The 12,795-nt window shown below is 44.1% G+C and overlaps 1 protein-coding gene across 2 annotated transcripts in view; it reads left to right on the top strand.

Moving 5' to 3' along the window:
- The window catches only part of cacna1fa (calcium channel, voltage-dependent, L type, alpha 1F subunit a), a 38,179-nt gene extending 25,641 nt beyond the window's left edge, over positions 1-12,538 (top strand). For both annotated transcript variants that reach the window (XM_061674374.1, XM_061674365.1), the window contains 11 exons: positions 721-848; positions 923-1,019; positions 1,104-1,206; positions 1,997-2,098; positions 2,269-2,393; positions 2,940-3,262; positions 4,797-4,934; positions 5,461-5,810; positions 10,066-10,178; positions 10,268-10,597; positions 10,904-12,538. In XM_061674374.1, coding sequence (XP_061530358.1) covers positions 721-848; positions 923-1,019; positions 1,104-1,206; positions 1,997-2,098; positions 2,269-2,393; positions 2,940-3,262; positions 4,797-4,934; positions 5,461-5,810; positions 10,066-10,178; positions 10,268-10,597; positions 10,904-11,110 — 2,016 coding nt within the window. In that variant the 3' untranslated portion in view covers positions 11,111-12,538. The remainder of the gene's footprint in view (positions 1-720; positions 849-922; positions 1,020-1,103; positions 1,207-1,996; positions 2,099-2,268; positions 2,394-2,939; positions 3,263-4,796; positions 4,935-5,460; positions 5,811-10,065; positions 10,179-10,267; positions 10,598-10,903) is intronic.
- The last annotated feature ends 257 nt before the right edge of the window (positions 12,539-12,795 follow it).

The raw sequence follows: 12,795 nt of genomic DNA, 5'->3' as shown, positions 1-12,795 counted from the left end.
CACGTTTTTCATCCTATTCTTAGCCTGTACTGCCTATCACGGCATGTTGCTCACACACCCCCCATAAACTGCCGGGCCATTGACGAGTATGGGTTTTGTTACCATAACAACAAGGAGCGCCGACAGTCATACCTGCATGTTGAGCCCTCCGTCTCGAAAAAGGCGAGTGCAAACCTCCGAAGCGCACGCAGGCCGCCACACAGGATTGCATTTTCCCTCATGGAGGTAGCACTTCGTCACCATGCTGCTGAAGTACAGTTGTCAACGAGTTTGTGGATATATGTATGTGTCACTAAACCCCCGCCCCACATATGTTGAAAACGTCACTGTGAAATTAAGCATCTGCCGCTTATCAGGAGCTAATGCTATTAGCTAACACTTATCTGTGCATCCAGCGAAACTCAATGCAGCTCTGCCTACCTTTTGGCTGACTGTGTTTCAGACTGTGTAGTCTAGCTGTGGCTTGAAAGTGGCGGATCTTCATCCAGCCCAGCTTCCAGGTCTGAGGGGGAGAGACTCGGCGTGGGGTCTGTTTGAATCATATTAGCCGCACTGTTACGTCACAAGCTGGCAGAATTCTGAACGGCTCGCTCACAGACACATTTTAGCAAATAGGCAGGTTACGAAAAGATTTACTTGGTTGTTTAATTTCACACATGATACTTAAGGCACTCCAGAGACCCAGCCTTTCTCTTTTCTGTGCCCTTTCTCTCTATCCAGATTATTAATTTGTTTATTGCTGTCATCATGGACAACTTTGAGTACCTGACAAGAGACTGGACGGTATTGGGAACCCACCACCTGGACGAGTTTAAGAGAGTTTGGTCCGACTACGATCCAGAAGCCACGTAAAGAATCATCATCTTCTCGCTTTTGTGTCCCGTGCCGGAATTGTCCTTATGTGTGTTTTGCTGCGTCGCAGTGGCCGCATTAAGCACATCGATGTTGTCACGATGCTGCGGAGAATTCAGCCTCCTCTCGGTTTTGGAAAACTTTGTCCTCACCGCGTCGCTTGCAAAGTAGGTTCTTGCATTCAACACAGCGTCCTTCCTGTTTCACTGATGCACTCAAACCTGCCTTCCTTTGTGTCCGCTTCCTCTCAGCGGCTGGTTTCTATGAATGTGCCACTGCACCCTGATGGGACGGTTACCTTCAACGCGACTTTGTTTGCTTTGGTGCGAACGTCCCTCAAGATCAAGACTGAAGGTTCTACCGCTTTCTCGACACCTAATAATAATAATAGCAGAATCTTATTGAACAGTGTACAGAGGGCTAGTGCAAGGAGAACAAAAAATGAGTTATATGCTCCCTTTTATGTGTTAAGAGGCGAGGGGCAGCGTTTTGAACCAACTGGAGATGTTTGAGGGAGGACTGGCTGACTCCAAAGTAAAATGCATTATAGTAAAGCAGCCGAGATGTGTTTACACATCTACAAGTTTCCATCCATCCATTTTCAACATGGCTTATCCTGGTTAGGGTCGCGGGGCGCTGGAGCCTATCCCAGCTGACTTCGGGCGAAAGGCGGACTACACCCTGAACTGGTCGCCAGTCAGTCGCAGAGCACACATAGACACGGACAACCATTTGCACTCACATTCACACCGTCACTGAGTGGGGGCTGAAGATGGTCAAAGCAAAACTTGTTACAGCCTCGTTCGACTTGAAAAACACGTATATAGTGATCTGCACTCTCAATACGTTTAATAACCAGCATCTCCGGTGAGTATGATGTATTTGCACTTGTTTTAAATCTGTTTTTCTCATGTGATGATAAATATTGATTCTGAACTGCTCCAGATAATATACGTGGTACGTGCTGTTTTATAGCGCTTTTGTACAGTATTGACGGTTTGTTTAATTATGACATGATAGTGGTGGTATTAAAAGGTGGATTAAGTCCCCACTGAAGAAGACCCAGGTACCAAATGTTCAGCCTCCCACTGTGTCATTTGCATGTTGACTGTTGAAAGGATTGTGTTTTTTGTGCCCCATTCAGGGCCCATCGATAAGCAGAATGAAGAGCTCAAAGTCATCATCAAGAAACTCTGGAAGAGAACCAAGCCCAAGCTCTTAGATGAAATCATTCCTCCCCCTAGAGGTAAATTGAAGTATTAAAGTAGTGTATGGATTTTTTGGATTTCTTTTTTTTTGCCAGGCGACTTGCTGGGCGACTGATGCCAAAGAAAGGTGAAACTTATAATGTGAAACTGCAGGGTTAAAATCTTACTCTGCTCTTCATGATCATTAAAATCCCCTTCTCCGTCTTAGGGGATGAAGTGACTTGCGGGAAGTTTTATGCCAGCTTCTTGATTCAGGACTATTTCAAAAAATATCGTAAGAGAAAAGAAAGGGAACGAAAGTCTAAAAAGAAGGACAAGGCCGCCTCTCTTCAGGTAATCAAAGACCATTTGTAAAGAAAATGCACCAAAGTACCGCCGCGTGGTCGAAAGGCACTCACTACTGCTGACTTGAACGGAAAATATTGACAAAAGCTTGTTTTGTTGGGGGTTGCAATGCCAAATACTGTATATCTCAAATGGTTTAGTTTTTTTTTTTTGAGAAAAGTTAAAATAAAAAAAAAATCAGAAAAGTTAAAATATCATTCAAGGCATTTAACCTGTTTTTTTTTTTTTTTTTTTTTTTTTTTTTCCCCAATCACTCTGTCTTAGCCAAATGACAGGGAAGGGTTAGTTTACTAGTGGTGCAATCTTAGTTTTGTCATAGTCATGGTGAAAAGGTATAGAATTTTTGCGCCATTTTTGTTTGGTGGTGCGCTGTGAGATTTTCCTTATGTTCACGAAAATGTTGAATCAGCTTGAAAAAGGAAAAGCAATACTACTTTGGCCAAAGCTCACTGCATTGTGTTCACCTTTTCCTTTGTGAAGACTTGCGTGTTTCACTGCTGCTTCCCCCTTATTTCTCTTCGTCTGTGCTCCTAGCAAGGGCTGCGGACACTGCAAGATTTGGCTCCAGAAATGCGCCTGGCAATGGCCTGTGACTTAGAAGAGGAGGAGGGTGCGGACGAAATATTCGACAGCGAACACAGAACCTCGGTCACCGCCGCACCCGCCAGCACACCGATGCCGCCGATAGAAATGCTGGTGCAGCAGACCGCCGTTGTGGTTGAACCGGAGGCAGGCGTGGATGTGATCACGCAGCAGGTGACGAGCCTGCGGGACTGCTTCCAGACAAGTGGCCCAGAACTAGCTCGGGAGAGCGTTGTCGTAGAGCAGCCAGGCAGGTCGGAGGCTCTGCCCAGCAGGTGGGTTGCCAGTCTCACACTCTTCTCACTCTCATTAGGGCCTCGACGTACAGTATACAGTGGTACCTTGAGCTACGAGTTGAATTCGTTCTGTGACCACACACATCACTCAAAACGCAGTTAAGTGACCGATTAATCGCATTTCCATTTATTTCATTGGGGAAAGATGTTCTGAGATACGGGTGTTTTGAGTTAAGCGCGTGGTCACGGAATGAATTAAACTCTTATCTCAACGCAACAATGACTATGTCTGTGAGTATTGTTGTACGGTATTTGTATATTGTCTGACTGCATACGTTGCAGCACTGTTTGTGTTGAAATACAGTGTTAGTTGCTTAAAGGATTATAATAGCGCAACTCCGGATACTGTTCGTTAGCTCATCCATGGTGTTTTTCGTCGTATATTAGCATTACGCTAGCGGAAGGCAAAGTCTTTGTGTTATGTAGACTTTACGCCGATCTGATCGGTCTTATCGGTATCGGCCGATAATTAGCATTTTACGCTGATCGGCTGGGAAAAACAAAAACAAAAGTCAAACGGACTCGAACCCTAGACAACACCGGCCATATAGCTGGGACAGTGAGAAAGTTAGAGTAAGCATGTCATTAACAGTATTTATTAAAGTCATTTAATTGCAATAAAGCCATTTAATTACAGTAAGTTAGCACCCATTATTTTATGTTATTGGCCAATCGTTGAATGCGTTCGAACGTGAACGTTTTTTTTTTTAAACTTGCTGCTCGGTGATCGGCCCCAAAAAGCTTGGATCGTGTAAAGCCTAGTTTGATGCTTAGTTTGACAGTGAACTTCGACTGGGAGTGGCAATGAACAGCTTGAAGCCTCATTTTAGAAGATTTGTTCACTATCTGCCAAACTGCTGCTCATCGTGAAGTGAGTTGAGTTCACTGCTGCCAGTCCAGTCAAGTTAATACTTGGGTGTAGTGCTACATACCGTATGGAGGCAGCATGGGTTCAGTCCCCACTCAGTGTTGGTGTGAACGTGAGCGCGAAACGTTGTCCGGCTTTGTATGTGCCCCGCGACTGCCTGGCGACCGTGAGTCCAGGGTCTAGTCTGCCTTTTGCGCTAAATCGGCTGGGATAGACTCTAGCTCCCTGCAACCATGAAGAGGATAAGCGATATAGAGAGGGAGTGAATGAGTGAGTGTGTGTGTGAATGATTTTTCATTTTTCTTATTTGAAACGTGTTACACTTTTTGGTGTGTTTTAGGTAGGGTTGGAACAGATTATTGGCATTTCCATTCGGTGTTTAGTGTTGCGAGCATGTACATGGAACAAATTGATTTTTTTTTTTTTTCCAATACAATTTTAATGGGCGTCAGTTATGTGCAGATTTTCGCTATTCAATGGTCCGGCCCGGGCCCTATGTCCCGCGAATAGCGAGAGTCAACTGTATATGTGGTCGACTTGGCTTCTCTCTATTTACATCTTACTTTGTGCAGTAAAGTAACAAGCCTCAAGTACTTCCCACCACCGCTACCTTCTAAAGTAACTCCTGTGTTTGCTTGTTAACAGGGAGGATTCAAGTCGCGACCTGCCTCCCCCTCCTGACACAACAGAGGTCATAGCTCAGGAGGCGACGGCATCCACAGTGGCTGAGCAAGTTCATAACAGTGAAGGAGATGCTGCAAATCTTCAAGCATTTCAAGACCAGTAAGGAACAGTAAATTGTGATTGAAAAAATGTGTTCACAGCTGAAGAACCTCGTCAAAGATTGTGTGAATGAAATCTACAAATTTTTTTGAAGTTGTTCTTCGTGTTCAAAGTGTGAGAACCACTACTATATACGAGAACTGTGGTTCTCAAAATATTTGCACCAAGTACCACCTTAAAAAAAAAAATACAAAAACCATACAGGTCTTTTGTTCCTAAAAAGTCTATTAGGAGAAAGAAAATCTACCTAGAAAATTATTTTAAATGAATCGCTAGCAAAAGTTCAATACAAATTGTAGCTAAACACTGTAATTGTTTAAAAACACACAGTTCTTCAAGATTAAATGCAAATGTATTTAATTTGAAAGTTAAATACAACTGAAGTGTACTTGGGCAGTGATTCTTTCGCATACCACTGGAGGGGGAGCCGTGTACTACCAGTAGTACCATAGTACTACACTTTTTGCAGTTGAATCACAAGCTTTCGTTCTATACCTATATTGTTCTATACATTGGTATGTTGTAGGTTTGTGTATCCCGAGACCGCCTCTCCTCTACCGCCCGAGCCGGATTACAACGCGCTGAGCCTCGAACAAGCAAGCAGTGTTGGCGAGATGTCACGTGACCCTCACGACGCCAACAGTTTGGCTAACGGTTACGGTGGAAGCGCCGTGAGCGGAGGCAGTGTCGCCGCCGTGCCCTATCCCACGCACGAATATAATGGCAACGGATACTCGGGTTACAATGAAAACGGCAGCAGCATCTTCAGCGCCAACGGCAACGGAAGCACTGTGAGTGGAGGGAACGACTACAATGGAAGTGACAGCGGTGGGGCGCAGTTTGTCAGAAGAAGGCTGCTACCTTCCATACCCAAAGGTGAACCCAATTACATTTCTGTCCCACTTTGTTGAACATATTAATACGGGACGCGAAGAGTGCATTAGCAGTGGCTGATTCACTCGTACCGGTATCTCAAATCATTATTCCCTATTGAAATGAATGGAAATGCCATTCAGCCATGAAAACTTCCCCCCCAAAAAAACAATTGCAGTCATGTGTTTTTTAAAAGAAGAATAGCATCTATAATATTGTACTTTATAAAATGCAGCCCTATGGGTGGCACAAGTCAGTGCAAACTGTAGGCCGGTCCCAAGCCCGGATAAATGCAGAGGGTTGCGTCAGGAAGGGCATCCGGCTTAAAACCTTGCCAAACAAATATGAGCGTTCATCCAAAGAATTCCATACCGGATCGGTCGTGGCCCGGGTTAACAACGTCCGCCACCGGCGCCGTCAACCTGCGGGGCGCCGTTGGAAATTCAGCTACTGTGGGTCGAAGTCAAAGAAGAAGAGGAGGTGGAAAGCGGGTTCTTCGGCAGAAAGAGAAGAGGAAAACACAGAGCCTAGAACTGAATGTGGGGACTTTGAATGTTGGGACTATGACAGGAAAATCTCGGGAGTTGGTTGACATGATGATGAGGAGAAAGGTTGATATATTGTGTGTCCAGGAGACCAGGTGGAAAGGCAGTAAGGCTAGAAGTTTAGGGGCAGGGTTTAAATTATTTTACCATGGTGTCGATGGGAAGAGAAATGGAGTCGGGGTTATTTTAAAAGAAGAGTTGGCTAAGAGTGTCTCGGAGGTGAAAAGAGTATCAGATCGAGTGATGAGGCTGAAATTTGAAATTGAGGGTGTTATGTGTAATGTGTTTAGTGGCTATGCCCCACAGGTAGGATGTGACCTAGAGGTGAAAGAGAAATTCTGGAAGGAGCTAGATGATGTAGTTCTTAGCATCCCAGACAGAGAGAGAGTCGTAATTGGTGCAGATTGTAATGGACATGTTGGTGAAGGTAATAGGGGTGATGAAGAAGTGATGGGTAAATACGGCATCCAGGAAAGGAACTTGGAGGGACAGATGGTGGTAGACTTTGCAACAAGGATGCAAATGGCTGTAGTGAACACTTTTTTCCAGAAGAGGCACGAACATAGGGTGACCTACAAGAGCGGAGGTAGAAGCACACAGGTGGATTACATCTTGTGCAGACGATGTAATCTGAAGGAGGTTACCAACTGTAAGGTAGTGGTAGGGGAGAGTGTGGCTAGACAGCATAGGATGGTGGTGTGTAAGATGACTCTGGTGGTGGGGAGGAAAATTAGGAAGACAAAGGCAGAGAAGAGAACCATGTGGTGGAAGCTGAGACAGGACGAGTGTTGTGCAGCTTTTCGGGAAGAGGTGAGACAGGCTCTCGGTGGACGGCAGGAGCTTCCAGAAGACTGGACCACTGCAGGACACTGGTGTATCTTCTGGCAGGAAAGGAGAGAAGGAGACTTGGTGGTGGAACCTCACAGTACAGGAAATCATACAAGGAAAGAGGTTAGCTAAGAAGAAGTGGGACACTGAGAGGACCGAGGAGAGGCGAAAGGAATACATTGAGATGCGACACAGGGCAAAGGTAGAGGTGGCAAAGGCAAAACAAGAGGCATATGATGACATGTATGGCAGGTTGGACACTAAAGAAGGAGAAAAGGATCTATACAGGCTGGCCAGACAGAGGGATAGAGATGGGAAGGATGTGCAGCAGGTTAGGGTGATTAAGGATAGAGATGGAAATATGTTGACTGGTGCCAGCAGTGTGCTTGCTAGATGGAAAGAATACTTCGAGGAGTTGATGAATGAGGAAAATGATAGAGAAGGGAGAGTAGAAGAGGTAAGTGTGGTGGACCAGGAAGTGGCAATGATTAGTAAGGGGGAAGTTAGAAAGGCATTAAAGAGGATGAAAAATGGAAAGGCAGTTGGTCCTGATGACATTCCTGTGGAGGTATGGAAGCATCTAGGAGAGGTGCCTGTGAAGTTTTTGACCAGCTTGTTCAATAGAATTCTAGTGCGTGAGAAGATGCCTGAGGAATGGAGGAAAAGTGTACTGGTGCCCATTTTTAAGAACAAAGGTGATGTGCAGAGCTGTGGCAACTATAGAGGAATAAAGTTGATGAGCCACACAATGAAGTTATGGGAAAGAGTAGTGGAGGATAGACTCAGGACAGAAGTGAGTATTTGCGAGCAACAGTATGGTTTCATGCCTAGAAAGAGTACCACAGATGCATTATTTGCCTTGAGGATGTTGATGGAAAAGTACAGAGAAGGTCAGAAGGAGCTACATTGTGTCTTTGTAGATCTAGAGAAAGCCTATGACAGAGTACCCAGAGAAGAACTGTGGTACTGCATGCGGAAGTCTGGAGTGGCAGAGAAGTATGTGAGAATAATACAGGACATGTACGAGGGCAGCAGAACAGCGGTGAGGTGTGCTGTAGGTGTGACAGAAGAATTTAAGGTGGACGTGGGACTGCATCAGGGATCAGCCCTGAGCCCCTTCCTTTTTGCAGTGGTGATGGATAGGCTGACAGATGAGGTTAGACTGGAATCCCCGTGGACCATGATGTTTGCAGATGACATTGTGATCTGCAGTGAAAGCAGGGAGCAGCTGGAGGAACAGTTAAAGAGATGGAGGCATGCACTGGAAAGAAGAGGAATGAAGATTAGCCGAAGTAAAACAGAATATATGTGCATGAATGAGAGGGCTGGTGGGGGAAGAATGAGGCTACAGGGAGAAGCGATAGCAAGGGTGGAGGACTTTAAATACTTGGGGTCAACCGTCCAGAGCAATGGTGAGTGTGGTCAGGAAGTGAAGAAACGCGCCAAAGCAGGTTGGAACGGGTGGAGGAAGGTGTCAGGTGTGTTATGTGACAGAAGAGTCTCTGCTAGGATGAAGGGCAAAGTTTATAAAACAGTAGTGAGGCCAGCCATGATGTACGGATTAGAGACAGTGGCACTGAAGAGACAACAGGAAGCAGAGCTGGAGGTGGCGGAAATGAAGATGTTGAGGTTCGTTCTTGGAGTGACCAGGTTGGATAAAATTAGAAATGAGCTCATCAGAGGGACAGCCAAGGTTCGATGTTTTGGAGACAAAGTTAGAGAGCGCAGACTTCAATGGTTTGGACACGTCCAGAGGAGAAATAGTGAGTATATTGGAAGAAGGATGATGAGGATGGAGCTGCCAGGCAAGAGAGCTCGAGGAAGACCAAAGAGAAGGTTGATGGATGTCGTGAGGGAAGACATGATGGCAGTTGGTGTTCGAGAGGAGGATGCAGGAGATCGGCTTACATGGAAAAGGATGATGCGCTGTGGCGACCCCTAACGGGACAAGCCCAAAGGAAAATAAGAATATTGTACTTTATAAGAACACAAATGACATGCAGTGCAGTTAAAAACAATGTCAAGAAATTATTTTTCAATGGACATCGTGCGACTCCTTCTGGTGTGGATGCCTTGGCCACCTGCAGGATTTATAATATAGACATTAGCATATACATGGAGCCGATCAAGACTTCTTAGTAAGCTGCAGTAATAATAGTCGGTCTTCACAGAGGATAAAGAATACATTAGACCTCCGCTATTCGCGGGGGATAGGGACAGCGAATAGCAAAATTCTGTGAATAATTGGGGCCCATTATACGTAATTTTATAGGAAAAAAACAATACTTTTTTTTTTGTACCCCAACATTTTTTGAAAAGTGGGGATTAACTGCCAATAGGCGTTTTTGAGATTGGTTCCCCCCTCAAAAAAAAAAAAAAACAAGAAGAAAAAAATATGTGAATCTGCGGGTGCGGAACAGCGAGTATACGGCATCCACTGTATATGCCCGAATATTATTATATTATCTGTGTGCGTGTGTTGCTCCACCGTTTGTGTTCAAATATCTGTTTTAAAGCTTTAGAACACAGCGACACCGATGCTATTCGTTAGCCCGTCTATGGTGTTTTGTATTGTTTGTATTTATTTTTAAGTGAAATGTTGTAGGATCAATTTAAAATGATATTACAGGTTTTGAGGTCATAGTTTGTGATATGTGATATTACGGTTTAAACTATTATTATTTATAATTCCGAACCTTTTTGGGTGTTTGGTATTACATCAGATAAAAATTACGCATTTAGGTTTTGGATTATTACAGAAAATGTGATTGTTTTTTTTTTTTTTAAAGCTTTTGATAAATTCAACTGCTACTGTAACACAATTGTTATCAAACTAAGAAATATGATTCTTATAATCCCTATCATGCTCTTGCTTGTTTTTTTAGGTCCAAAACCCGCCTTTAACTTTCAGTGTCTGAGGCCGCAGAGCAGTGTGGACGAACTTCCCGTCACAGGAAACTACCAAGGCAACACATCCCCGTCCAGGTCTCGCCTCCAGGTAAAAAGAAAGGCGCGCACACGTACTGTACGTCTACCCGCAGCGTTCCCTCACCGCCTCGTCTGAATGGTGTCGCTCTGCCGTGTCAGACCCAGCACAGCCTGGATTCGCGGCGCAGTAGCGTGTCGTCGTTGTCGTCCATCTCGTGGGCCAACAACGTAGCGGCCGGCAGCACTCCCGGTCCCGGATCGATCCCCCCCTCGGGACGCAGGGGCAAACTAATCTACACCCCCGTGATCCTGGTGGACGAAGCCACGGGGAACAGCCAGCCGCTGTGGAGCGACAGCTCCGCCAGCCTCCCTGCGAGAAGCCGTCCCGACTGGTACTCGGGTCAGACCAGGACCTACACCGGCTTGAGGGTGCCGCCCGCCAACCAGGGCTTTGTGGACAAAGGTAGCGCAGACAGTCTGGTGGAGTCGGTGAGTAGAAATTGTACAGCCTTGGTACACCGTAATGATCATGATGCACACACTTTTTACTTCTTTACATTCTAGTAAATTATATTATCATCTTATAGTTTTCTGAAGTACAGTATTGTAGAGTGTAGAGTGCTGTTCTCACCCGGTATATATATGAGAGAGAGAGAGAGAGAGAGAGAGAGAGAGAAAGGATTTAAGGATGAATCACTACTCTGTACATATAAAATACATATTGGAAAGAAAGAGTGTTTTGCATACAACTGTGGAAGCATCGTCTGCATCCTTGTTCTTCTTCTTCTTCATCAGATCCTGATCTCAGAGGGTCTTGGCATCTACGCCAAGGACCCCAAGTTTGTGAATTTTGCCAAGCGAGAAATCGCCGAAGCTTGTCGCATGAGCCTGGACGAGATGGAGAGCGCCGCCGCTGACCTGATCGCCCGCGGAGCGAGCCAGTCCATTTCTCGCTTTGAGGACCAGCTGGCCGACGAAATGAACTGTGTGATTTCTTACTGAAACAGACGGGAGACAAGATGGAATACGAGCGATCTCGAGAGAACGCGTACTGCCGTTTCTGTCCAAGGGCTGACTCGTTTGTTTGTTTGTTTGTTCAACAAAGACTTTTATGAACAATATAACAGCAAGGTTTTTATTGTAATTACCTTTTTTTCTTTTTGCAATGGACTGTCATTTTGTACTGTACTTGAATTACCACTTTATTGCAGGTGCACAAAATTGTGTATCATCAATTTAAGACTTTGTATTGCATTTAATCACAAATACGACGTTATGGATTTGGGTTTTCAGGTGAAATTTAAGGATGACCCTAAAATGCACTATAGCCTTTACATATCACGACGACAAATTTCCTTGAAGGATGCATTTGTCTTCTGGAAGAAAAGAAATTCTACTTGCCGAGGGCACTAATCAAGGATTCCAGATCTTTGCTTTGTTTCTTCTTTCTGTAGCTTATATTCAAAGATTGCAAAGCAAATTGTGGAACAATGAACACAAATACAATGACGAAGGTGAAAGTGAAGAATGTTTACTTTTGGTCTTTCACGGACATTGTGTTGAGATTCAAGACCGTTTCCTCGCTTTCTCCTGTCGTCGAAGTCTCAGAAAGGACCATCAAGGACCTCGTAGCTTGACTCTATGAGAGCTTTTTGACTGAAACTTTATGACGAAGATTATTGTCCTAAATGTCTTCGCCATCTCTACCTTGATTCTTAAGTGTCATCATCTGAAAAAAAGGTTTGCTACTGAAGCTTTATCATCTATCCGGGGTACATTTCAAGAGTGACGTTGCCTCACTTACATCTCGGATTGCTTGGTGTACTAATATTAAAAAAAAAAAAAAAAAGTACTTGTGATATGTAGCTGTCAAAAATGATAGGATGTGACGTGCAGTTAAACAGATAGCGAACAATTCTCCAAATAACAGATAAAACATGCTTGCTTCAAACTGTTTATTTGTCATTGCTACTTAAGGTTTACTGAAAATGTTTCATGTAATACAAAGAATCATGTGCTGGTTTTCACATGACTGTTTTGTGGAGAGACAGAAAATGCAAATAAGCGGGTGATTGCGTCAAAATACTATTATTTTTAGATAGTAAAAATACAAGGAATTTGAAGTTCCCTGTTTTGCCATCTATGATTCCACTATGTCTGTTTTGGTTCCCCCCGGTATCGTTTCAATATCGGTAGAGATGTAGTTAATACAGTCAGAATAGTTTCAAAGTCAGAATTTTGGTGTCGTGACAACACTGCTTACATCACAGATAAAGGTTTTCGTGCATTTGAGGTTCATGCCGAAAGCCGAATAATCAACTTTTTGTGATTCGTGTATGATGGCACCCCCTGTAGCATTAGCATTAGCACATGATTGCATGCAAAGTCATAACAAGACTGTTTGTGGAGATTTTTGTCACGCTGGAATAAATAATCATGTTTTCTCTATTTTGTTATGTGATCATGTAAATTATGAAAATATGTCATCTTGGGGTGTCGAAATAATTTTTGAATCGATTATTCCATCGATTATTATTCATTAATCGATTGTGCCATTTGTTTTAATCCCGCAGTAAAAGGAGGGAGAGAATGTCTGGCTTTCTCTTGTCCAAAAAAAAAAAAAAGTGTCAACTAGAGGTGTATCTCATGTCTATTTTTGCTTCTTTTAGTCATAATTTCCCCATCAA

This window comes from Phycodurus eques, chromosome 1 (assembly GCF_024500275.1).
Source record: "Phycodurus eques isolate BA_2022a chromosome 1, UOR_Pequ_1.1, whole genome shotgun sequence".
Taxonomy (NCBI): domain Eukaryota; kingdom Metazoa; phylum Chordata; class Actinopteri; order Syngnathiformes; family Syngnathidae; genus Phycodurus; species Phycodurus eques.
The sequence above is the reverse complement of the archived record's forward strand: the minus strand, read 5'-3'. Positions and strand labels throughout refer to the sequence as shown.